The sequence below is a fragment of the Scyliorhinus canicula genome, chromosome 6 (genome assembly GCF_902713615.1).
Source record: "Scyliorhinus canicula chromosome 6, sScyCan1.1, whole genome shotgun sequence".
In the NCBI taxonomy this organism is placed as follows: Eukaryota; Metazoa; Chordata; class Chondrichthyes; order Carcharhiniformes; family Scyliorhinidae; genus Scyliorhinus; species Scyliorhinus canicula.
Genome location: NC_052151.1, coordinates 119,473,386 through 119,500,411, shown reverse-complemented (window position 1 = coordinate 119,500,411; position 27,026 = coordinate 119,473,386). Strand labels below are relative to the sequence as shown.

General features: G+C 44.6%; 1 protein-coding gene across 4 annotated transcripts in view; it reads left to right on the top strand.

Annotated features, from left to right (window-relative positions):
• The window catches only part of msra (methionine sulfoxide reductase A), a 492,501-nt gene extending 469,375 nt beyond the window's left edge, over positions 1 to 23,126 (top strand). For 3 of the 4 annotated variants that reach the window (XM_038800009.1, XM_038800012.1, XM_038800013.1), the window contains one exon: positions 22,511 to 23,126. In XM_038800009.1, the coding sequence (XP_038655937.1) occupies positions 22,511 to 22,675 (165 nt within the window). In that variant the 3' untranslated portion in view covers positions 22,676 to 23,126. The remainder of the gene's footprint in view (positions 1 to 22,510) is intronic. The other variant, XM_038800010.1, reaches the window with a different exon arrangement.
• The last annotated feature ends 3,900 nt before the right edge of the window (positions 23,127 to 27,026 follow it).

The following is a 27,026-nucleotide window of genomic DNA, read 5'->3' as shown; positions in this document are numbered from 1 at the left end:
ATGTGTGTGAATGTGCCTGTCACTCACAAGTACAATGGACACTTACACGAGGCACCATGTGGTTGCTGGCATTTATGGTACCACGCCTCAGTGCTGATGGAGATGGGAACAAAAAACAAATTCCTGCCCACAGGTGTCGTACAGCCTAATGCTGTAAATGACCAAAAACAGTACTTGCATTCGCCTGACAGGGACTGGATTTGGGAATGAAAGAAAAAAAAATTAAGAAATCATTCCACTCAAACATATACATCTACAGATGTGTGAAGAGAAAAACCTGTCGTGAGCAAGCACTTGGCAGTAAACTAATTTTATTACCATCTGCCTGTCAATGGAACAACTTGCAGACACCTGTCAGTAGCATCTGCTTACTTAACCACTTCAATGAGGTGATGTCACATTTACCAGATATGGTTCAGTGCAGCTTGGGGATTTTATCAGTTTACATGACAGAAACTATCACATGGTATTTGCCCAGATATGTTATTGGATTAAGTTTTGTTTTCTGTTCACAATTGATTGGAAATTTAGCTTTAATGCACAATTTCTGGTTTTACTTTGTACGTTTCTGACTTCTTCACCATGTTTCTCAACTTGAAATTGATGATGGGGAATGTGCGAGAGGTCTGTACCCATTTCGGAATTTTGCATCTGATCACTACAGTAAAAGAAGCTTAATAAAGGCAGCTAGAAATGAATTTAAAGTTATGTTTATGTTTTACAATAAAATACACCTGTCACTCATGATATCTTTTCAAATATTAGTAACAAAATGTGAAACCTTAAATCACACTTTTTGATATCAAACAGAAAAAGTCAAAGCTACAATATTACCCATATTTTCACACACTGGAAATTTTCACTATGTTTAATTTTCTATTATGTGCTTTGATGAATATATAGGTATATAAAGTCCCATATAAATACTGATTTAAAAATAAATTTAGAGTACCCAATTATGTTTTTCCAATTAAGGGGCAATTTAGCATGGCCAATCCACCTAACCTGCACGTCCTTGGATTGTGGGATGAGACCCACGCAGACACGGGGAGAATATGCAAACTCCAAACAGTCAGTGACCCAGGGCCGGGATCGAACCTGGGTCCTCAGCGACATAAATACCGTTTACAGTTTTTAGTTTTTCATGTTAAAATGTGTTTTATTACGGTCTTTATGTTCATGCTTATTCCACCATACCTCTTATTTTCCAAGGAGTTTGTATCTCTCTTTTCTTATGTGTCTAACTCTAGCATTTTTTATGCTTTCTCTCTCTTTCCAGAACTTAGGTTTGTCTCTTTGTTTAATTTTTTTATTCATTTAGGCGATCTGGATGTCGCTGGCTGGGCCAGCATTTATTGTCCACCCCTAATTTCCCTTGAACTGAATGGTTTGCCAGGGTGTGGGTCTGGAGTCATATTTAGGCCAGACCAGGTAATGGTGGCAGATTTCTTTCTCTGCAGGACATTAGTGAACCAGATGGGGTTTTACAACAATCGACAATTGTTTCATGGTCATCTTTCGGCTTTTAATTCCAGATATTTGTTCAGTTCAGATTTCACCATCTGTCATGGTGGGATTTGAACCCTGGTTCCCAGAGCATTAACCTGGTTCCCTGGATGACTGGTCCAATGATACTACTGGTACGCCACCACCTCTTCTATCTTTAGTAATTATCCGCAATGCTTTATTAGTTATCTCCAATGGTCGCTTCTTTGCATACTTTCCCAAATGACTTTTCTCCTTTATTCAGTATTACTGCTGACAGTATCCTTATGCAATAAAAATAAGTTGCTTTTAATAACTAGAGCACACCAAGATATTTGGTGCTAACAAGATAACCTGAATGGTAAGACTCTTGTGAGTGTAGGAATAGGAGATCTAGGGGTGCAGATACAGAGAAAAAGGCCATGAAAAGACAAATGGAATTATTAACTTTCTGTAAGGCATTGAATATAAAAGTGAGGAGGTAATATTGAATTGGGCAACGTGTTAGTTATGCTACAGTTCAGTACTTAATACTGAATTTTCGTCACTCAATTATAAAAGGATATTGGAATTATGGGAAGGGCACAATGAAGATTGACTGAATTTATACCAGGAATGAAAGATTGCAGGCATGAAAAAAGGCAAAATTGGATTTTATTTTCCCCCTTACTAGAACAAATAAAAATAAAGAAGGAATTCAATAAAAGTTTTAAAGATTATGAATAGATTTGTGTAGTTAAATAAAGTCTTCATTGTTTGGAAAATCAGTAACAAGGGTGCATGGATATCAGCTCATCACCAGCAGGATGAATTAGAAATACAGAGGAACTGTTTTTATATATAGAATACTTTATAGAATATAGAATACTTTACCTCAAATGGCATCGAGAAGTGATTTTGATGGAACTTTATAGGTTTAAAGGAGATCAGATAAGTGTTGAAAAGGAAGAATATCATAGAATGCTGGGAAATTAGATTGATGTGGGTGACTCCAATTGAGAAACTAGGACAAGCTTCAACATTGTGTTTGAAGTAACACCTTCTGTTTACCATTTCAGTCATTCTAATAATATCACACCATCCCAATGGTATAACTCTTTAAAGCAACAGACCACAGTGCACAAAATCTGGGTCATGATACCACCCCATCTGCCTCCCCAACAGCACCATGAGCAGTTGGGGTCATGAGGTCTGAGGCAGCAATGGCAGCTGTGGAGTGGAGACTCTGATTTGACAATCCTGTTGAGAGGCCCAATTAAGTGTGCATAATTTATTTATTTATTTTTTAGAAAATATTTTATTGAAACATTTGTAATTTTCACAGTTTAACATATTGGCATTTCTAAAACAACCGTGCGGGCCGAAACACACAAAAGCCCCAAGAAGAACAAACAGTAAACCATGTCCCCCCACTTCTCCCGCCCTGTCCCCAATTACCCGTATACTAAGTTCCCTGTCCTTATCTAACATCGTCATGCCTCCTGTTTTCCTCCCCCACCCCTTACTGCTGACGTTCAATTTTCCTTGAAGAAATAGATGAACAGCTGCCAAATCCGGGCGAATCCCTGTATTGATCCTCTCAGAGCGAACTTGATTTTCTCCAGACTGAGAAACCCTACCATATCGATGACCCACACTCCTGACTTCGGGGGATCCGGGTCCCTTCATCCCAACATCCTTCTCTGGGCCACCAGGGAGGAGAAGGCCAGGATATCGGCCTCCCTCCTCTCCTTTGCCACCGGATCCTCCGACACCCCAAATATTGCTAATCCTGGACTCAGAGTTACCCAGCCTTCCAGGACTTCCAGGATATCCGCAAATCCGTACCAGAATTCCCTCAGTTTCAGACATGCCCAAAACATATGAACATGGTTAGCCAGGCTACCCCCACACCGCCCACATCTGTCCTTCACCTCCTCGAAGAACCTGCTCATCCGAGCAACCGTTATGTGGGCCCTGTGGACTACCATGAACTGGATCAAGCTAAGTCTAGCACAAGATGAGGATGCATTTACACAAGGCTTTTTCCCACAGTTCAATTTCCGGCGCCCCTCCTAACTCCCCTTCCTACTTCCTCTTCACCTCCCTGATAGGGGCCCCTTCCCACTCTATGAATTCCCTTTATGTCTCTGAAACCTTCCCTTCTCTAACCCCTGTTTTTGACAGCACTTTATCCTGTAGTCCCCGCATATTTTATTTTTTGCTTGCGGGTGTGGCCTAACCCAATGAGCTCTGAGGTCCGATTGCTGACAACATAACAGCCTCCAAAATGATCGGTGTCTTTGTTGTTTTTTGTGCCTGTATCCCTGCTGCTTGAAGCCAACCACCCATCCCAACTCCTAATTTTCACTCTGGGGTCACATCAAATGTAGAGAATTAAAATAGGATCACAATAAAATAAGGTTTGAGAAGCACTGCCATTGTGTTAGCAAAAAGATATGACTTTGTGCCCTATTTAAACACAAGAGACAGACAGATGTATTTCCCACCTAAAATTTTATGATTATTCTTCTGAATTGAGAACAGCAAAGCCATTTTTAAAAATGCCCTGAATCCAGATTAGCAGCTGATTTAAAATTATATTTCTGTCTGATCTAGTGAGTAGGAAAGAGCCTGTGTTAGGGCACTATTGTGCAGAAGAAAGATATTTAATGGGATGAATGGCCTTCTCAAATCCATGCTAACGTAAATAAAGTCAGTTCTATTGAGGAAGGATTCTCTTCAGCATCACTTATGACAATGGACATCTTGTCTAAATGTAGGAGCAGCTGTGCAAAATGTGAACCTAATAGAGGGCCGCATCCCGATATCTTTCAAAATGGCAAACAGAACCTAGATATGGAAGTCTTGTCCCCACTTCCGACATTGTATTGCCCCAACTTCCGACATTGTATTGCCCCCACTTCCGACATTGTATTGCCCCCACCTCCGACATTGTATTGCCCCCACTTCCGACATTGTATTGCCCCCACTTCCGACATTGTATTGCCCCCACTTCCAACATTGTATTGCCCCCACTTCCGACATTGTATTGTCCCCACTTCCGACATTGTATTGCCCCCACTTCCGACATTGTATTGTCCCCACTTTCGACATTGTATTGCCCCCACTTCCGACATTGTATTGCCCCCACTTCCGACATTGTATTGTCCCTACTTCCGACATTGTATTGCCCCCACTTCCGGCATTGTATTGTCCCCACTTCCGACATTGTATTGTCCCCACTTCCGACATTGTATTGCCCCCTCTTCCAACATTGTATTGTCCCCACTTCCGACATTGTATTGCCCCCACTTCCGACATTGTATTGTCCCCACTTCCGACATTGTATTGTCCCCACTTCCGACATTGTATTTTTCCCAGCAGGGCCTCAATCACAAAAGCTTCTTCAGTATGCATAATTTAAGCCTTTTAAAATTAGCACTGAGTTAAAACAGATTCCATTTCTGCTGTCCCAAAGGTCTTAACCCACAGTGTAGGAGTCACACATTTTGGACGAGATGTTTTAGATCTCTAGTCCTTTAAACATGAAAAAAGGCATACGGTCTAACTTAGGGCGCGATGTACTGGCACTCGAGCGACAGTGCAACGTAGCCGAAAGATCCCGGGAAAGGCTTCCCGGCAGCCTTTACATTTTAAACCTACTTAGGTGAGCCTACCCGGAATCTACAAGCCTCCGAGCGAGGCCGCAGCCATGCGCCATTCGGTACTGCACCACACAAACCTGACCAGGCGGGACGGCACCCTGGAGGTCTCCTGGTCCATCGGAGATCCCTGGGTGACCAGGGATAGTGCGGGGTGGACCCCTGGCCCTTCCCCTGGAACACGGACCTCATGGCACTGCCCAGCTGGCACCTTGGCACTGCCACCCTGACACTGCCACGGTACCTGGGTGGCTCTGCAGGAGTGGCAGTGCCCAGGTACCAGGGTGGCACTTCCAAGGGTCTGGGCCGAGGGGTGTGGGGCCTACACATGAAAGGACGGTGGAGGGGGGTATGAAGGGTGCAGGGCAAGTATGTTCGGGCCTCTATGAATTTGGGGGGTGATGGGTACCGGAGAAGGGGCCTGTAAGAGAGCCCCATGGTGGGGTGTCCTCACTTGGGGAGGGTGTGGAGTACTCATCATATGTGTAGGGGGGGGGTGACATTACCCATGGATTGGGGGATGAGGGACCCACAAGCTCACTTAAACACAAGGACACCCTTTCAAAATGGTGGCTTGATCTGGGAGTTCAGCTCCCCAGTGCTGAAAAGAATCTAGGTATGGGTTAAACTAGGGCCCAAAAAAGTGACTAAGTATCATTTGATAGCATTGTGGAACTCGCCGGCAGAGCCGGTGGGAAACTCCGTGCAAAACCCACCACAAATAGGCTTAGATATCTTTCCGTTAAATTCCACCCTTAGAGTTTTAAAAAGGCCGAATATTGGACACCTTTGATTGACAGACCATCTGGTGTAGGCTAGAAAAAACCCATTGCCATCAGTTACTGCAATCCCAGTGAGGTTCTTTGTTGATATTTCCCAAGGGTTATTATTGCAGCTGAGGCCATCATGAATGCTTGGCTAAATTTCGAAAGCTGTATAACGACTTATTTCAGCAGGGTCTGAGTTGACATTTTGACTGAAAGTTTAATGAGGCTATTAAGGAATTAGCTATCTTTTATGTACTTACTGAATAGAACTTTGTTTTTATAATATATTGAATACTTGTGGCGATTTGAAATCTTTGAATAGGTGGCATGAATGGGAGTTTTATTTTCAATGTCAAGTGTCTATGAATGAGAAATCCATTAGATTGTTGGAAGTTTAGTTATTTTCACGTCCATATGCCTTCTGAGGTCTTTTCATATTGGATGACTGCATGAGTGGCTATGGAGGTAGCATGGGTACATGAGGGGACATGGTGGTGGCATGGATATGAGAATGAACATGGAGGGGACTTGGGTGGGGGCACGAGTGGCCATAGAAGGGGCATGTTGTGTCTGGCTGCAAGAGCTGTGAGGGCTAGAGGGGCCTGTGACTTCCAAAATGAGAGAAAACATTCCAAGAGAACTAAGGTGAGCTTTTTCTTTAGAACATACAGTGCAGAAGGAGGCCATTTGGCCCACCGAATCTCAACGAACCACTTTAGCCCTCACTTCCATCCTATCCCCGCAACCGACCCACTTAAGCACTCACTTCCACCCTATCCCCGTAACTCAATAACCCCTCTTCACCTTTTTGGTCACTAAGGGCAATTTATCATGGCCAATCCACCTAACCTGCACATCTTTGGGCTGTGGGAGGAAACCGGAGCACCAGGAGGAAACCCACGCAGACACGACGAGAGTGTGCAAACTCCTCACAGACAGTGACCCAGCAGGGAATCGAACTGGGGACCCTGGTGCTGTGAAGCCACAGTGCTAGCCACTTGTGCTACCGTGCTGCCCACAATCAGCCGGTCTAATCAGCCGATCTTGGAACCTGCCCAGCCCCATGGCTACCTATTATCTGTTTCCAGCTTCAGTGGGTCTGACTCCATCCCATCCCCTCTGTCCCAGAATGAAAATTGGATGTAATGGGGGTTTAAAATGTAAACTCCATTTAAACCGGAGTGGGTCTGCCAAGACAGGAAATTTGCCGACTCAGGCTATCTGACTCAGAAGGAAGAATCTGACACAGAATGTCCGTGTAGGTAACAGCCATGTCTTATTCTCAGGATTTTGCTGAGAAGTAAAAGCTTTCTGTTGACAAATATTAAATATATGATGATATTGTTCCTGACCTTGCAGTATTTATTTGTCTAACATTCTATTGATGTGGAGATTCCAGCGTTGGACTGGGGTGAGCACAGTAAGAAGTCTTACAACACCAGGTTAAAGTCCAACAGGTTTGTTTCAAACACGAGCTTTCGGAGCGCAGCTCCTTCCTCAGGTGAATGGAGAGGTATGTTCCAGAAACATTTATATAGACAAAGTCAGAGATGCTGGACAATGCTTGGAATGCGAGCATTTGCAGGTAATTAAATCATTACAGATCCAGGGAGAGGGATAATCACAGGTTAAAGAGGTGTGAATTGTCTCAAGCCAGAACAGTTGGTAGAATTTTGCAAGTCCAGGCCAGATGGTGGGGGGTGGATGTAATGCGACATGAATCCAAGATCCCGGTTGAGGCCGCACTCATGCGTGCGGAACTTAGCTATAAGATTTTGCTCAGCAATTCTGCGTTGTCGCGTGTCCTGAAGACCGCCTTGGAGAACGCTTACCCGGAGATCAGAGGCTGAATGCCCTTGACTGCTGAAGTGTTCCCCGACTGGAAGGGAACATTCCTGCCTGGTGATTGTTGCATGATGCCCGTTAATTTGTTGTCGCAGTGTCTGCATGGCCCCAGGAAAGTACTGGACGACGAAGGGTACTCTGTCAGTGGTGTCCCGTGTTTGTCTTCTGAGGAGGTCGGTGCGGTTTTTTGCTGTGGCGCGTTAGAACTGTCGATGAGTCGAGCGCCATACCCCTTTCGTACGAGAGCATCTTTCAGCATCTGTAGGAACATACCTCTCCATTCAACTGAGGAAGGAGCTGCGCTCCGAAAGCTCGTGTTTGAAACAAACCTGTTGGACTTTATCCTGGTGTTGTAAGACTTTTTACTGTAACATTCTATTGCCATACTAAAATCTAACAAAACTTTGTTGCACTAAACCACTCCATTTTAGACAGATACAAAGGCGGAAATTTTCATTTAAGTATATTTTCCAAACGAGACACTCTTGAAAGTGATGAAGTTTGTTATAGAAATCATAGTAACCTTGTAGTGCCACCACTCATGCTAAAAAAGTGTTCCCTCATTGGTGACTGCCTTGTCGGGACAAATGACAAATTCAAATCTGCAATTCAGGCTGTTCTAACTTTGGAGATGTAGCATTTTTTCAAGAGAATTTTCCAAGTTCTGAGACAATTCTGAGACACAACTGGCTGCTTGTGTGTGTGTGTGTAATATCATTATCCTGCCTCAAATTCACATCCAAATAAGTGGAAAGGAAAGAGAGCCGAAGAAGTAGGTGATGTGCGATGTTGTTATTCTTGTGTTGATTGGTCACGGCTTCATAATAAGTGCCTCTTTTTATGGTGATTTAATGGGTACACTCATGCACCTGTTATTGTTTGCAATATAGTGTGGGTGTGCATCCAGCTGCTGGATTTTGTTGATTTTCAACTATTCAAATTTGAATCTCGAGTTGATATTTATCTGAATAATCATGCCTGTTCTCGGCTTGTGAAGAAACAAGAAATGCCTGACAAAACACAAATTGTGAAAGGATTCAGAATTCAAAACAATTCCAATAAAATGTACCCTCTAGAAATAGATTGCACGTTCATCATGAAGTAAAGCATTATAATGAGGTTGCCTTTCTAAGAGTACAAAATGTTACATGAAAATTAGAAGATGCAGTAGTCAAAACCATGCCTTGTTGATCATGACCTAATATTTTCAATTAATTCTTAAAGTTGATAGCTTGTTATGTGACTTGACTGTAATGGTTCATAGAATTCTGCTTTCTGCATGTTGTCTTAATTGTTTCTACATCTCTTGACTACTTTATTTCAAAAAGTATTGTTATTCACAATTTTTGCTCAAGGAACTAGCGAGATTGAGGACCTGAAATAAACTAGTATCAGTAAAAAAGTAGTACTGGATAAATTAATTGGACTGAAAATTAATAAATCCGTTGGACCAGATGACCTATATCCCAGGATATGAAATGAAAATGAAAATCGCTTATTGTCACAAGTACGCTTCAAATAAAGTTACTGTGAAAAGGCCCTAGTCGCCACATTCTGGCGCCTGTTCGGGGAGGCTGGTACGGGAATCGAACCGTGCTGCTGGCCTGCCTTTGTCTGCTTTGAAAGCCAGTGATTTAGCCTTGTGCAAGAGAGTGGCTTTCTAAGAGTTAAAAATGTTACATGGAAATGGGAAGACCATGCCTTGTTGATCATGATCTGTTATTTTCAATTAATTGTTAAATTTGATAGTTTGTTATAAAACCGGACTATAGTGACTATAATCTCTAGCCACCTCTTTCAACATCCTGGGATGTAGATTATCAGGTCCAAAGGACTTATTAACTTTCAGTCTCATTCTGAGTAGCATGGAAAGTGCTCGAGTCTATACTAAAGGATGTGATAACTGGACATTTAGAAAATAATGGTAGGATTGGGCAGTGTCAGTTTGGATTTATGAAAGGGAAATCATATTTGACAAACCTGTTACGAGTAAAATTCGTATCGAGGAGAATAGATAAAGGGGAATCTGTGGATGTGGCATATTTAAATAATCAGAAGGCTTTTGGTAGGATCCGCAAAAGAGGTTAGTAAGCACAATTATAACACATGATATTGAGTGATATACTGACATAGGGTGAGGTTTGGTTAACGGAGAGGAATAAATGGGTCATTCTCAGGTTGGCAGGCTGTAACGAGTATGGTACCATAAGGATCAGTGCATGGGCCCAAGCTATTCACAATCCGTATAAATGATTTGGATGTGGGGACCAAATGTAATATTTCCAAGTTTTTTGATGACACAAAAATTAAACGGGAGGGAGAGTTGTGAGGAAGCTGTAAAGTGGCTTCAGGTGATTTAAACAGGCCAAGTGAAGATAGCAGATGGAATATAACATGGAAACACATGAAGTTAGCCACTTTGGTGGGAAAAACTGAAATGTAGATTGTTTAGTAAATAATTAGTGATTAGGAAGTCTTGATGTCCAAAAGGACCTGGGTGATCTTGTTCAAACGTTACTTAAAGCTAGCATTCGGGTGCACCCAGCAATTAGAAAGGCAAATGGTATGTTGCCTTTTATTGCAAGAGCATTTGAGTACAGGAGTAAATCTGTCTTGCTGCTGTTGGATTGAACCTTTGTCAGACTAAATCTGGAGTGTTATGTGCAGTTTTGGTTTCCTTATCTAAGGAAGGATATACTGGCCATGGAGCGAGTGCGATGAAAGCTCACCAGACTGATTCCTGGGACAGAGGGATTGTCTTGTGAGGAGCGATTGAGGAGTTGAGGCCTGTATTCTATAGAGCTTAGAGAATGAGAGGTGACACCATTGACACATACAAATGTCTTACAGGGTCGACAGGGTAGATGTAGGAAGGATGTTTCCCTGAGCTGGGGACCAGCTAGGACCAACGAACACTGTCTCAAAATTGGAGGTAGGCCATTTAGGACTGGCGTGAGGAGGCTCTTTGGAATTCCATCCCTCGGTTGGCTGTGGAGGCTCAGTCATTGAGTAGGTTAAATTTCTAGATATTAGACTTATTGATAGTGTGGTAATAATAATGGGGCGAAGGTCAGTCATGATCTAGATGAATGGCAGAGCAGGCTTGAGGGGCCGAATGGTCTACTTCTCCTATTTTGTATGTTCGTAACACTAAGAATATTTAAAATGCAATCAATAAAGTACCATCACCAAGATTAAGGGTGCGAGTCTCTGGCATTGTTGCCCTCTCGCTCAAGCGAAACGAGGCCAGTGAATAGTTGGAGAGGCCAAAAGCAAGAACTGCAACAGGCACCAAACAATTTGTGATGCAACCGGCCTCCTCTGGTAGGCGAAATCGGGATCTCGCCGTAGAGAGGCAAGAAACCAATTATCACCACTTAAGCCCCATTTCCATACAATTAACAGGAGCCATCCCATATCCAACGGCCTCCTGTCATTCAGCGGCCACCCAGCAAGTGCTCACACTGGCGTCGATTAGTACTCCTTTTGAAAAATGTCGGAAGGGCTTCTGTGGGAAACTGAGGAGGTGAGTAGCCACCTTTTCTCACAGGCAGCTGGTATGAGGCCCGGCATCACCCTGCCAGCCCTGGCGGTTTCCCATGTCTGCACCATGGTATCGACGCCCTAAGCGATGCTCCTCACTGAATGGGACATGCTCTGCAATGCCTCAGCAATGTCCACCTGTGACTCGGACAAGCTCCGCAGTGCCTCCGTCGTGCCCATCTGAGAGTGGGACATGTCCTGCAGAACCTCATCAAGGCCAGCCTGGTACTGGGTGACAGCCCCTGCAAGTTGGGCATTCTGCCAAGACCATCATCCATGGCCGTCACCAACTGCACGACGCCTTGGACACTTCACTAAAGGTGCTGACATCGTGCACCAGGCTCTACACTGCGGTCGCCACCCGAGCAGTGTTGGCCTCAGTGCCACACATTTCCGGACACATTATCTGCGGTCTGTAGCCTCTGTGACTCCTCCAAGCGGCTATGGGTCTGCTGGAGTGATACTGACATCTCCCTCTGAATAACCCTGCTGCTCCCTATCATCTCCATCAGCGCCAGGTAACCCTGTACCACAGGCTCAGCATCAGGCTGGGACCCAACTGGGATCTGGGATCCAGCAGCCCTCTGACTACTGTCTCACTTGGGGGTTCCTGTCTCCAACTGATGTACATCAGCAGCAGTATGGTGCTGACCAGACTGTGACCCTGAAGCCTGTCCAACTGAGATGTGTGTATCTGCGCTGGCGGAGTTTGGGGATAACAGCGACTGTAATGGTTGCAACCTCGGAGTTCTCTTCCGAGGTGTTCTCCTCGGAGTCAGGAGAGCGGGCCGCCCGGGATGGGTCGACCCTGTCGGCTGGAGGACCTGTGGGAGAATGGACATGTAGTCAGTAGGAGGGATGGATCAGTCTGTAAGGCAATCAATACTCATGTTTCTCAGGTCCCCCTGGTGGTTCCTCAACTCTTCGCCTAGGTGACGGCCTTGTCTTCGACCACACCAGTTACCTCTAGGGTCCACTCCTTGAAGAAAGTGAGGATTCTTAAGTCTGGCACCTCTCCGCTAGTCTGGGCCCTCTCCCGATGATTACGGGAGAGCTTTTCCTGAGAAGACACAGAGGGCATCGTTAGCCACATGCGTGGTTCACAGTGGTGGGAGGTTTGAGGGGAGGGTTGGAGGGAGAGGGGGGGAGGGAGGTATGGAGGGGTTTGAAGGGGGAGACCGGTGGAGGGAGGGTTTGGTTGGGTGGGGGGGGGGGGCAGTTTATTGGTGTCTACTCACTAATGCTGCCCGGTGTAGGTCGCTGACCTTTTTTCAGTACGGGAGGCCAGTCCTCCTGGCCACAATCCCCAAGCTCACAGATGGCGCCACCTCGTCCCAGGCAACACTGGCTGCCCTATGGCTCACCCTCTGGGATACTCGGGGAACAGGACATTGCAGTGTTAATGTAAGCATAATTGTGACAATAATAAAGATAAAGATTATTTGAAGGCAGTCGGTGGTGTGCGCAACTGCAGGGCTGCCTTGCAGACTGCAGTAAGGGTGTTCTGTGCCAGACCACACTGACCCCATCTTTAATCTGAGTCACATCACCTTGTACTATCAGTTAATGGGAAGAGATTTTCCCTTGTCTACTAAACCGGTCATAATCTTGAATACCTCTATCAAATCATTCCTCACTCTCCTTTGCTCCAAGGAGAACAACCCCACCCTTTCCAAACAAATCTTATAAATAAAACCCTCCCAATGCTTGGAACTTTTCAGTTAAATCTCATCTTCACTGAAGGACCTTTGCATTTGATCCTGAAATGTGGCGACCAGAAAGTGATTCAATTTTACTATTTTTTGTGCTCTACATTTGCCTCTATATCTGAAGCCCAAGATCTGATCAGCTTTGCTAATGTTACTCACCCAATTGGTGTTACTAATGGATGGGAAGATTCCACAATGGAACTTGGTTCAAAAGGCTGGATTCTCCTTTGGCCGACCCCGTAATCAGGAAACGTGATTGGGCGGAGAATCAGTTCCAACCCCAAAATCATGGTTAGCGCCGATTTCACGCCAAATTGCAATTCTCAGTCGCCTCGACAACAGCGTCAATGCGTTCCAGAACGAACATACAGTACACACCGTTGGCATATCATTAGCGGGCCCGACCTCCTGGCCTACCCATTACTTCCCCCGGCCTGACAGGAGCATCCTTGGCCAACGGCACAACTGTGTGCAAACTATGGCAATGTTGGACATTTTCCGTCTCTCTCCTTCAGCAGCCACCTCGCCTGTTTCACTACTTTGAAACGCACGAGTGAATCTCGCCACCTGGAATTCGGCCCATTGGAGGCGGATAATCGCGGAGGGCCCGGAAATTACAGAGTCGGGCCCGCTAATGATATGCCAACGGTGTGTACTGTATATTCGTTCTGGAACGCATTGACGCTGTTGTCGAGGCGACTGAGAATTGCAATTTGGCGTGAAATCGGCGCTAACCATGATTTTGGGGTTGGAACTGATTCTCCGCCCAATCACGTTTCCTGATTACGGGGTCGGCCAAAGGAGAATCCAGCCTTTTGAACCAGGTTCCATTGTGGAATCTTCCCATCCATTAGTAACACCAATTGGGTGAGTAACATTAGCAAAGCTGATCAGATCTTGGGCTTCAGATATAGAGGCAAATGTAGAGCACAAAAAATAGTAAAATTGAATCACTTTCTGGTCGCCACATTTCAGGATCAAATGCAAAGGTCCTTCAGTGAAGATGAGATTTAACTGAAAAGTTCCAAGCATTGGGAGGGTTTTATTTATAAGATTTGTTTGGAAAGGGTGGGGTTGTTCTCCTTGGAGCAAAGGAGAGTGAGGAATGATTTGATAGAGGTATTCAAGATTATGACCGGTTTAGTAGACAAGGGAAAATCTCTTCCCATTAACTGATTGTACAAGATGATGTGACATAGATTAAAGATTTGGGCAAGAGATGCGAGGAATGTGAGGAGGAACTTTATGTAATGAGTGGTAGTGACCTGCCCATAAGGGAGGTGGAAGTGGAAACACTCAATGATATAAAAAGGAAATTGGATAGGCGCTTGAAGGAAATAAACTGACAGGGCTACAGCGATCCAGCAGAGCAGAGAGACTGACTTAGTTGCGCCTCGGAGAGCTGGCATGGACTCAGTAGGCTGAATGGCCTCCTTCTGATATTGCAAATGATCACCCAGGTCACATCCCATGAAAGAATATAAAAATAAAATCCTTCATTCGGGTATAACTGTGAACCGAACCAAGAGGGTGGGACAAATTTGTTTCCATTCCGACCAGTTTCTTCACTCTTGGTTCCTGAATTTGAATGGTTTGATGAAAATAAATCACTGCTTGCAGATTAATTCCAATTTTCAAATATAGAAATAAAGTTTACTGTTAGCACATTTTCACTTCCATTTTCTACTAAAGGTCTGAACTCTTGTACTTCCCTTACTCACTCAACCCAACACAGCAGGTTACTTAGCCCTTTTGCACAGTAGTACTGGTAACATCTTCTGTGAAGTTTGCCTTTCTGCCATTTTGTTGCCTGTTCCTATGAAGTATATGCAAAAACAATTGCTTTTGTCGGTCAACTCATTTGCAGTAACTGTATATCAGATCCTTATTTCCAACTGCACACGAAGAGTTTTGGTTACAATTAGTGCTAAATTTGCAATTGTCAAGTGGGCCATCATATCTTTTCAAAGTCCGTTATTGGACTAGTAGTTCATTATTGGAAGGTAAATAGTGTTGCCTGAATAGTTCAGCAATTACATGGTGTGGTATTGAGCTATGTACACGGGAAGATCATGAGATCAATTCCTATTGTCGAGGTTGGTACAATTGCTGCAATTGGCTTCTGTGTCCCTAAGCTTTAAGAAAGTAAAGTCACCACTGTTGCCATTCTTGATGGCTGCCCTGTCAGCCTGCTGGGAAAGTGCAGCAGAACCTGGATATCAGCTGAGGACGGGCTAAATTTTATAGTCACATGAGTATGTTATTCTCTAAGTCTAAATAAAGATTGTAGACTTCCAGTTCACACATACTTTATTCAGTGGGTTTGTCCTGTTTCCAGAGCCTAACTAGATATAATACAGTCAAGAGGTATGACCAGTGAAGCGAAGGTAAGCTGCCTATGCTGAGCTGTCTCTGTCTGCTGCTGCCCACTAGCCCTGTGCTTCTGAAAGATGCGATCCTCCCTTGGGCTGGACCCTTTATACCCGTCTATAATGCTGCCCTCTAGTGATGCTGTGGCTGTTACATCTGTCTTAGTCCCTGGTGTATGTGCAGATGTATGTCCAGATGTAGATCACTACAATGAGCTGCTGAAACAAGAACCTGACATGACGAAATGTCATTGACCCGAAACATAAACTCTTGTTCGCTCCACAGTTGCTGCCAGACCTACTGAGCATTTCCAACATTTTTTGTTTTGATTTCTGATTTCCAGCATTTACAGTTTTTGATAGAAGCTCTCAACGTGGGAGAGGTGTACTTGTTGTTGCTGAGGAAACTGCACCCTACAGAGAAAACAGGTGAAACTGTTTTTGGGCTTCAGTGCAAAACAGGCGATTAATGAACCGGCTGCTCATTTGGCACTGCATCTGCTTTCCTTTCTCATTGTCCTCCATTTTGTGGTGTCGTTTAAGGCCCATTTTACCCAAACAGCAAAAATGTGAAGGGGGTGGGTGGGGAGTGTGGGGTTGCAGAAGGGAAGTATATATGACACCTAATGCAGCTCTGTCCTTTTGTTACAAAGCAGGTTGATACTCAGTACAAGGCAGTAACATGTAGAATTGGGAACTTGGTTCACACCTCAAATGGATTTCAAATTGCTCAGTCGCTGGCTTGATATGCTCCGTGAATGCAAATATATGTTTCTATTATGTTATTACAAAGAACATCATTTAGAGGATTTGTCATCGGGATATCATTTTTAATTGAATTTTTTGTCATTTATTTTCCTTCCAGTGCCTAATCCTGTTTTTATCACCCCTGAAGAGCAAACTGGTAGAATTAGAACTGTTCCACAGCGGTGTTTGCAATCTATTCCTTCAGCAACACGTTCATGTGGGGGTTAAGAATTTGACAATAGTTAAGGAGTTAGCCTATTAACCTGTTAACCGGTCACTTGACTACTCACACCATTCCAAAAACAAATCTATACACCCCCCACGAACCGGTGTTCCAAATTCGGATACCCTCACAGATATTATCAATATGGTTTGCGAGAGTAGGACTTTGTAATTCACAGGGAAGAAGGCAGATCTCTGGTCACTATTTGCACTCTGAATTGACATTGCTGCTTTGATTTGTTCAGAGGCTTGGTATTAATCTGTGGGAGCACACTGGTAAGTTGACTAAACTGCAGCATTGGTCTTTGATTTGATTTGATTTATTGTCACGTACCGATGTACAGTGTAAAGTATTTTTCTGCAGCCGAGGGAACTTACACTGTACGTACATAATAGGCAAAAAGAATAATTGACAGAGTACATTGACAAATAGTACATTGACAAACAGTGATTGGTTCTGGTGTGGAACAAGGGCCAAACAAAGCAAATACATGATTAAGAGCAGCATAGGGCGTCGTGAATAGTGTTCTTACAGGGAACAGATCAGTCTGAGAGGGAGTTATTGAGGAGTCTTGTCGCTGTGGGGAAGAAGCTGTTCCTATGTCTGGATGTGTGGTCTTCAGACTTCTGTACCTTCTGCTTGATGGAAGGGTCTGGAAGAAGGCAATACCTGGGTGGGTGGGCGTCTCTGATAATGTTGTCTGCCTTCCTGAGGCAGCGGGAGGTGTATTCACAATCAATGTGGGGGTGGCAAGCTTGTATCATTCTCGTTTTCCTTCTGAGAAATAGGGTGATTGCATGATTTATAAAAATTCATTTACAGGATGTGGGCGTCAACAACTTTTAGTGATGGGGGAGATGTTGCCCCTCTGGGGTCGGGGGTGTTGGGGGGTCACGATGTCTGTGGGGGTTTTTTGGGGATCCACAACCTAATTTTGAGATCTGGGCACCTTCCTGGCATCTTTAGTACCCCAGTCCAGAAAATCTGTAGCCCCCTCCGCTGCACCATATTGTACGACATATCATTACAATTCAGGAGACCACTGCAGGGGAATACTTCAGAGCTTTTTCTTTTTTTATAATATAATTTTTATTGGAATTTTTTACAGAAAATATAAAACGTAACGATAAACAATGAAATGCAACAAAATAACCCATAATAACTGTATCACCCTCAGACCGTATCGACGCATGTATCCCATCCCCCACCCCCCCAACCCCAATGAACAACAGAAGAACTTAAAATAAATTTAAATTAAATAAACAAACATAGTCATCGTCCGCCCCCCCCCTCTTTCCCCCCCCCCCCCCTTCCTCCCCTCCCCCCCCCCCCCCCCCCCCCCCCCCCCCCCCCCCCCCCCCCCCCCCCCCCCCCCCCCGGGTTGCTGCTGCTACTGTCCCTGTACCCTATCGTTGAGCCAGAAAGTCGAGAAAAGGTTGCCACCGCCTAAAGAACCCTTGTACCGACCCTCTCAGGGCGAATTTGATCTTCTCTAGCTTAATGAAACCCGCCATGTCATTGATCCAGGTCTCCACGCTTGGGGGCCTCGCATCCTTCCATTGTAGCAAGATCCTTCGCCGGGCTACTAGGGACGCAAAGGCCAGCACACCGGCCTCTTTCGCCTTCTGCACTCCCGGCTCCACCCCAACCCCGAAAATCGCGAGTCCCCATCCTGGCTTGACCCTGGATCCCACCACCCTCGACACCGTCCTCGCCACCCCCTTCCAGAACTCCTCCAGTGCCGGGCATGCCCAGAACATATGGGCATGGTTCGCTGGACTCCCCGAGCACCTGACCCACCTGTCTTCACCCCCAAAGAACCGACTCATCCTCGTCCCAGTCATGTGTGCCCGGTGCAGCACCTTGAATTGGATGAGGCTAAGCCGCGCACACGAGGAGGAAGAATTAACCCTCTCCAGGGCATCAGCCCATGTCCCGTCTTCGATCTGTTCCCCCAGTTCCCCCTCCCACTTAGCTTTCAGCTCCTCTACTGACGCCTCCTCCGCCTCCTGCATAACCTTGTAGATATCAGATATCTTCCCCTTTCCGACCCAGACCCCCGAAAGCACCCTGTCGCTCACCCCCCTCGCGGGAAGCAAAGGGAATCCCTCCACCTGCCGCCTAGCAAATGCCTTTACCTGCAGATACCTGAACATGTTCCCCGGGGGGAGCCCAAATTTCTCCTCCAAATCCCCCAGGCTCGCAAACCTCCCATCAATAAACAGGTCCCTCAGCTGTCTGATGCCCGCTCTGTACCAACCCTGAAATCCCCCATCAATGTTCCCCGGGACGAACATATGGTTCCCCCTTAACGGAGCCTCCATCGAGCCCCCCACTTCTCCCCTATGTCGCCTCCACTGCCCCCAAATCTTGAGGGTAGCCGCCACCACCGGACTCGTGGTATACCTCGTAGGAGGGAGCGGCCACGGCGCCGTTACCAGGGCCCCCAGGCTTGTATCTCCACAGGACGCCCTCTCCATCCGTTTCCATACTGCCCCCTCCCCCTCCATTACCCACTTACGCACCATCGACCCATTGGCCGCCCAATAATACCCCGAGAGATTGGGTAATGCCAGCCCCCCCCCCCCCCCCCCCCCATCTCTACCCCGCTCCAAGAAGACCCTCTTCACCCTCGGGGTCCCATGCGCCCAAACAAAGCTCATGATGCTGCTAGTCACCCTTCTAAAAAAGGCCCTAGGGATAAAGATGGGCAAACACTGAAAAAGGAACAAGAACCTCGGGAGACGGACTGCACTCTACCCGTCAACGATAGCGGCACCATGTCCCACCTTTTAAATTCCTCCTCCATCTGTTCCACCAGCCTGGTAAAATTAAGCTTATGGAGAGTCCCCCAGCTCCTGGCCACCTGCACCCCCAGGTATCTGAAACTCTTCACTGCCCTCTTAAACGGGAGTCTCCCAATTCCCTCCTCCTGATCACCCGGGTGTACTACAAATACCTCACTCTTGCCTAAATTTAACTTATAGCCCGAGAAGCCCCCAAATTCCGCTAACAGCTCCATCACCCCCGGTTCAGAGCTTTTTCTGAGTGTTCAAGGCACCTGAAGCTCATTTGAGAATGTTCTTTTGTCCTTCAGGTCAAGACATGGTTGTTCTTATAGGGCCATTCTCTTACTTTGCAGTGAGAAACTCCTCAAGCTCCAAAAAAAAGTGTGGGTGAATACCAGTCTGGATCGTGCCCAAACACCTGCCCGGAATCACCCCATGAAACCCGCCCAAAATAACACTTAGGGCGCGATTCTCCAGAAAGATTTTGCAGTGTTGTAGCGAGCGGAAATTGCCGCGAGCTTCCGAGCTCTTCCCAGCAAGGTTGGCAACGCTATTTGACATTAATTGGTCAACTGTTTTTTTTATTTGTTCATGGGAAGTGGGCATTGCTGGCTCGGCCAGAAGTTATTGCCCGCCACAATTGCCCTTGAGGGTCAGTTAAGAGTTAACCACATTGCTGTGGGTTTGGAGTCACATGTAGGCCAGACCGGGTAAGGATGGCAGATGGCCTTCCCTAAAGGACATCAGTGAACCAGGTGGGTTTTTATAACAATTGACAATGGTTTCATGGTCATCGTTAGACTTTTAATTCCAGATTTTTATTGAATTCAAATTTCACCACTTGCAGTGCTGGAACACGGGTCCCCAGAGCATTACCCTGGGTCTCTCGTCCAGTGACAATACCACTATGCCACAGTCTTCACATTTGTCTATGTTTGGACCAAGGCTGTAATGCGGCCAGTAACTGAATGGCCTTGGCTAAATCCAAACTGCGAGAATCATGCTGCTAGAAGAAATGTCATTGGGCAGCCCATTGTAGTGCTTCAGAAACAATCCCGCTGCCTGGACTGCTCTACAGGAGCCCTGCAGTACTCTCCAGAACGTGTGTCTCAGTTCTTCATGGTCTCCTGCATTCTGTCCTCCTGTGCCTGGAAACTGATCACCCGCTGATTCCACATTTGTGCCATCCTGTAAAGTACACACCATGCCAGTATGTGAGCTGGTGGCTGTGAGTGTGAGATGTGTGCAGCCATTCAACAGCGTGCTTAGCATTGGCTGAATGCTGAAATCATGGAAATTGGCGGGCAGCAAACGTTTGTATGCTGTCTGCATCATAACAAAGAGGTGCGGGTTAATCATACATCGTGGTTCCCACATCAAGGTTAGGCCACATCTAACTTGCATAACAGCCCCCCGCCCCCCCTCCATAGTCTCTGAATAAGACTCAAGGACTGAGAAGTAATGTAGGAAATAGTAAAAATGCACATTGAATCCAACAATATCTGAAATAAAAGGATTGGTTGACTTTTTGAGCATAACATTATCAGAATTAGCTTGGTCAGGTTGAAGAAACCCATTTATATTACAGAAATCAAAGGAAAGGATGAACACAAGTAATTTATTGAAATATGCTCACTACTTTTTCTTTGCAGTCTCAGCAGTTTGGAACTTTGCAGGTTCCAAATTATTCAGCAAAAATGCTGTGGTGGTCAATGTTTTCAAAAAGTTCCTGATTAGATATTAGGGTTAAGAACCAGATTCTGCATTGTAGGGTCAAGTGTAATGTGAGCTCGGGCAGCACGGTGACATAGTGGTTAGCACTGCTGCCTCAAGGCACTGAGGTTCAATGTCCGATCCCAGCTGTGGGTCACTGTCCGTGTGGAGTTTGCACATTCTCCCCGTGTCTGCGTGTGTTTCACCCCCACAACCCAAAGATGTGCGGGGTAGGTGGATTGGCCACGTTAAATTGCCCCTTAATTGGAAAAAAAAATGAATTGGCTACTCTAAATTTATTTGAAACATAGTATAATGTGAGCTGGTCAAATGCTACATGAGCCTTGATGGTTCTTCCATTGCTCAAATCTGAGGGTTTTTAAGCTAAAGTTCAATTTTAATAATGAGGTGTATTAATATTCTGGAGAGTCATTTGATAAATTTTGGAGATCAAATAAAATATTTGTACTGTATTGCTTTAGGAGACTAAATGGGGGAAGGTAAGTCCTGATTGAGGTACATCGTATGTGGTCTTTTAAAAGAGCAGACTTGATTAGGGAGATGATCTCTTAAGAATGAAGAAACAGAAATATTCATTCAGTCCATCAAATCTGCTTTGGCAGCGGTGACAGTACTGACATCTGCGCTTTTTCACATTTGTTAATATCCTTACTTTCCAAACAAGTATAAATCTCACTTTTTAATTTAATTGATTTTAATTGATTTAACTCGATTCAGTTCTTATTCGAAGTAACTGTTTTATATTGGAGAAATCTTTAAAATGTGAAGATAAGTGGACAGAGATAATGGGTGTGATTCAACCAGAAAAAAGTCTGGGTTTGGGCGTGTTGCGTGGGATGTTTCTCGGAGCCTGCAGTACCGAGAAAGAACCCTATTCAACAGTACTTTGCAGGTTATTTTTGGACTCGGCGACTAACGACCAGTCAAGGCCTCACTTCCATAATTTTGATGACTTTCAGATTGGGGTGCCATTTTTAAACTCAGCCCCGATCTTTCCACCCCCTCAGCAACCCCATCACGGCCTCTGGACTCTCCCCCTCCCATGCACCAAACTTACCTCTTCCAGGATCCTCAGGCCTCACCTCACCGCACCACTTATAGGCAGGGCAGCCCAGGCCCGATTCCCGGCACTCACAACCTGGCTCCCAGGCACCTTTGAACTGCCAGCCTGGCACCCTGGAAGTGCCCCTGCCAGGGTGGCAGTGCCAAGGTGCCCGGATGCCAGCAAGAATGGCAGGTTGCCACGCTGCCCAATACCTGACCACCCGGGAGTCTCTAATGACCTGGGAGATGCCCCCATGTGCCATTACGCCTGGTCCTTGTTTATGGAAACCAGTACCAAACGGCCCTCTGAGAGGTCTCCGTGCACCAGGAGAATCTTACACAGACATATTTAAATGAGCCTAATGGCTCATTTAAGTATACTGATTTGGATAACACAGAGTGAGGGAAAGGTCCAGATCGCGACGTCTAGCGAGGTTCAGTTGAAGAGGCCTCTCGCGAGATTCAACAGCTTTGTTGCGTCACCAAGTCGGGCACGACGAGGCCGGCAAATTGCACCCAATGTCTATGAGTTATAAAGATAGTTTATTGTGGTTTTCTATGTCAAAATCACTGTGTACATAACCAGCTCTGACTGTTACATGTCTTTGCAGGAGTTGAACAAAAGTGGGTTTGGTCAAATTACAACAGAGATCCGTGAGGCTCAAGAGTTCTACTACGCTGAGGATTATCATCAGCAGTACTTGAATAAGAACCCAGGAGGTTATTGTGGATTGGGTGGCACTGGGATATCTTGCCCAATAGGTATTCAGAAGTAAGAGGTGTCTCAAGAAGCTAAAGGTGTCTCAAAATGCCTGAATTGACCTGTTTCACTGATAATAGGAGTGATTGTTATTTTTGACAGTGCCAAAATACTGACGGGAGTGGATTGGCGGCCAGTTGTGCACACCTTTTCTTAAACGGTTGGAAAAATGGAAACCTATCCTAATATGTTGAATAAAACTCTGCATTCAATTTGAATCTGGAAATTTCAATAAGCACTAAGTTGCAGCAAAAAATATAATAACTTTCTAATGTTTGCTCTTATAACCAACATGTTGTAAATTCTAATTGGTAAGGATAAGGCATCAAATATATATTTTCATGTATGTGTCTCTACATGTATATTTCTATGTATATAATTCTTATTCAGTGACATTGGTACAATCAAAATTTGTTATCCCGCAAAAACAGGAAAATAAATGAAGGTGGTTGCAGCTTTAATGGTGATCATTCTTTCCGTGTTTTATTTGTGGAAAAGTTATGAATACAAAAATAAGGAGCAAGTTTTCAAATGTTTAATAAATCGTGGGTAGAGAAAGAATAGGAATTATGATTATATACCAGAGACAAAATAACTTGTATACCACAAAATATCTCAGGAGATTAAAAATAAATTATTTTCTCCTGCGGAATAATTTGAAATACCCTAAATAATATAAGATAACTTAAACAGCTGCCAGCTCTGAGAATGATTACAATTTTGGCAAGATTTTCATGATAAAGATATTTTATCAGGACAGAAGCCAGTCAACACCACAAGATAAGAAGTTCTCATGAGAATTGTCTCCATGCTAACCCCACCTAGGAAACAACATGAAGCAAAACAAAGCTGCACCAGTCACAAGAGCAATAACACCTTTGCATGCTTTGTGCTGCCAAATTGTATTATTGCTGAAAGAAGAGACATGTCAAAGTTTTTCGACTTGCACTCATCAGGATACTTCACAAGAATACTGACCGACAAGAGGGGAAAACAACAATTTATGATGTATGAGAAGAATGGTCCGATTGGTAGAGACGTTGCCATGGAGAACGCACCAGGTGACTGACAGTTAAATGCCAATCAGTGTTTGAAATTTAAACCAGGCAGTTTGACCTTGATTGGTCAAAACATTGCCCTGAGGAATTAATCAGCGAACATATTTTGTTCAGCTGAAACATGTGCAATTCCATCAGTTCATCAGTGTTGTGGGCTGAGGACCTTTTGCAATTTAATTTCAGCAGCCTACATTTTGTACAGTATATCTAATGTTGATACATGGAGCTGAAGTATTCTCTTTCACTGCCATGTGGCTCTGTTGGACTCTAAATGAATACTTTTGTACACAAGTGACTTCCTTCAGCTTTTATTTCTCCTTCAGTAATTTCCAATTTTTGTTATAGTCTGACAGCCCCGGTAAACATTTAATATTTGTACTATGAACGGCTCTTTGGATGTGGTTATTAACTACCAGCCCAGCTTATGTGACATTCCTTTTGATATTGTTTTGTTTTGCTTATGCAGAGGTATCGCAGACGATAAAGCATCTTTGAAAATTCGCTCATTTCCAATTTGTGACCTCAACCTTCATTGATGCATACTATGCATACTAATTAATTTGTTATTTCTGAAAATTACACTAAATAAAAAAAAATTAGATCCAATTCCAGACCTCACCTTGAAGTTTGATAAGTGTTAATGAAATCTTTCAAATAAAAAACAAACCAGTAGTAAATCATGTTTGTTTTAGATTCCTAGTTAAAGTGAGACATGGAGCTGGATTTTTGCAATGATGGAAGGGAGCCCAGAGTATCCAAAATAGCACCGGAGCCAGGATTCTCTTAAGCCCCAGCCCTGAACCTGCCACCCACCATCTTCACCGGTTGGGGAGGAGGGGGAATGGAGCCTGTCGTACTTTGGACATGTGCGTATCACTGAGGCAGCTGCACATTTAAAAGTGCTACTCCATCTATGCCCCACATTATTTCATACACTTCAATCATGTCCACCTACAATCTCCTCTGCTCCAGGAAAACAAACCCGGTCTATGCAATCTCTCTTCATAACTAAAACTCTCCAGCCAAAGCAAATTTCCTCTGCACCATTTCCTGTGCTATCACATCTCACCTATAATGTGGATTCCAGAACTGCACACAATACTCTATGTGGCCTAACCAACGTTTTATGCAGTTTCAATATAACCTCCCTGCTCTTAAACTCTATGCCTCGGCTAATAAATGCAAGTATACTGTATGCCTTCTTAACAACTGTATCCACCTACTCTGCTATCCTAAGGGACCGGTGTACATGCACACCAAGATTTCTCTGAACCTCGGTGCTTCCCAGGGTCCTACCCTTATCACCTATTCGCTTGCCTTGTTTGTCCTGCCCAAGAGCATCACCTCACACTTATGCATATTCAATTGCATTTGCCACTGATCAACCCATCTGACCAGCCCTTCTATATCCCCCTGCAATCTCAGGCTATCCTCCTCACCATTCACCACCCCAACGATTTTCTTATCATCTGCAAATTTACTGATCAACCCTCCTACATTCATGTCTAAATCATTTGTACAAACAAAGCAAGGGCCCCATCACTGATCCCTATACACAGGCTTCCAGTCAGAAATACACCAACGACCATCTCTTCTTCCTGCCACTCAGCCAATTCTGGATCGAATTTGCCAAATTTCCTTGGATCCCATGGGTTCTTATCTTCCCTATTAGTCTCCCATGTGGGACCTTACCTAAAGCCTTGTTGGAGTGCAAGTAGACTACGTCAAATGCATTTCCCTCATCTACACACCTGGTCACCTCTTCGTAAAATTCAATCAAGTTGATCAGATATGACATCCTTTTAACTAAACCTGTTCTTGATCAATCCCTGCCTCTCCAAATGCAGATGATTCTGTCTCTCAGAATTGCTTCCAATAGTTTCCCCACCATTGAGGTTAGACTGACTGGCCTGTAGTTTCCTGGTTTATCCCTTCCTCCCTTCTTGAATAATGTACCATGTTGGTTATCTTCCAGTCCTCCAGCACCTCTCCTGTGGCCAGAGAGGGATTGAAAATTATTGCCAGCATCTCTGCTATTTCCTCCCTTGCCTCACTCATTAGCCTGGGACACATTTCATCTGGCCGTGGAGATTTGTCTACTTTTAAGCCTGCCAGACCACTCAGAACCTCCTCTCTGCCTATGTTAATTTTATCACAGCCCATCTCCCTGATTTCTATACCTACACGTCCCTCCCACGAGTGAACGCAGACTCAAAGTATTCATTTAGAATCCTACCTATATCCTCCAGCTCTACACACAAATTTCCACTGTGGTCCTGAATGGGCCCTACTCTTTCCCTAGTTATCCTTTTACCTTTAATTTACTTATAAAACAATTTAGGATTTACCTTTATTTTACCTGCCAGCATCCTTTCATGTCCCCTTGTTGCTTTCCTAATATAATTTTAAGTTCCATTTTGCACATTCTAGATGCTTCCAGGGTTCTGCTCTTTTGAGCCCTCGCTATCTGCCAGAAGCCTCCCTTTTACTCTGCAGCCAATGATGTATATCCCTCGATATCCAGGGTTCACTGGATTTGTTGGACCCACTCTTTTTCTTGATTGGAACACATTGGTCCTATATTCTCCCAATTTCCTTGAATGCGTTCTACTGTTCTGTTACAGATTTACCTAAAAGTGTCTGCTCCCAGTCCACTCTGGCCAAATCGTATCTGATCTTATTAAAATCGGCCTTCCCCCAGATTAGAACTTTGATTTCAGGCCCATCCTTTTCCTTTTCCATAACAATCTTGAATCTAACGGAGTTATGATCACTGTCGACAAAATGCTCCCCACTGATACTTCAGCCACTTGCCCGGCTTCATTGCCTAAACTTAAGCCCAGGACCACCTCCTCTCTTATAGGACCTTCTACGTACTGGCTTAAAACGTTCTCTGAATGACTTTTAAGATAGAGGGGGAGAAACTGGGTCCACAGCTATATCATCTGAGGAGGATAATGGTGAGGAGTGTGATGAGCAGGAGGAGGAGACTCCTGTCAAGTCTCATGGAGATGCCACAGAAGAGGGAGAAGGAGGCAAAGGCTGATTTCTTACAGGAGGGGTTTCTTGCTCAAAGTCTGCTAATCCAGAATAGTAAGAAGTTTTACAATACCAGGTTAAAGTCCAATAGGTTTGTTTCGAATGATGAAGGAGCTGTGCTCCAAAAGCTAGTGATTTGAAACAAACCTGTTGGACTTTAACCTGGTGTTGCAAATACTTTTTACTGTGCTCATCCCAGTCCAATGTGAGCATCTCCACGTCATGGCAATCCAGAATATATTCACCTCGGCTCACAACTAACATCAGCCA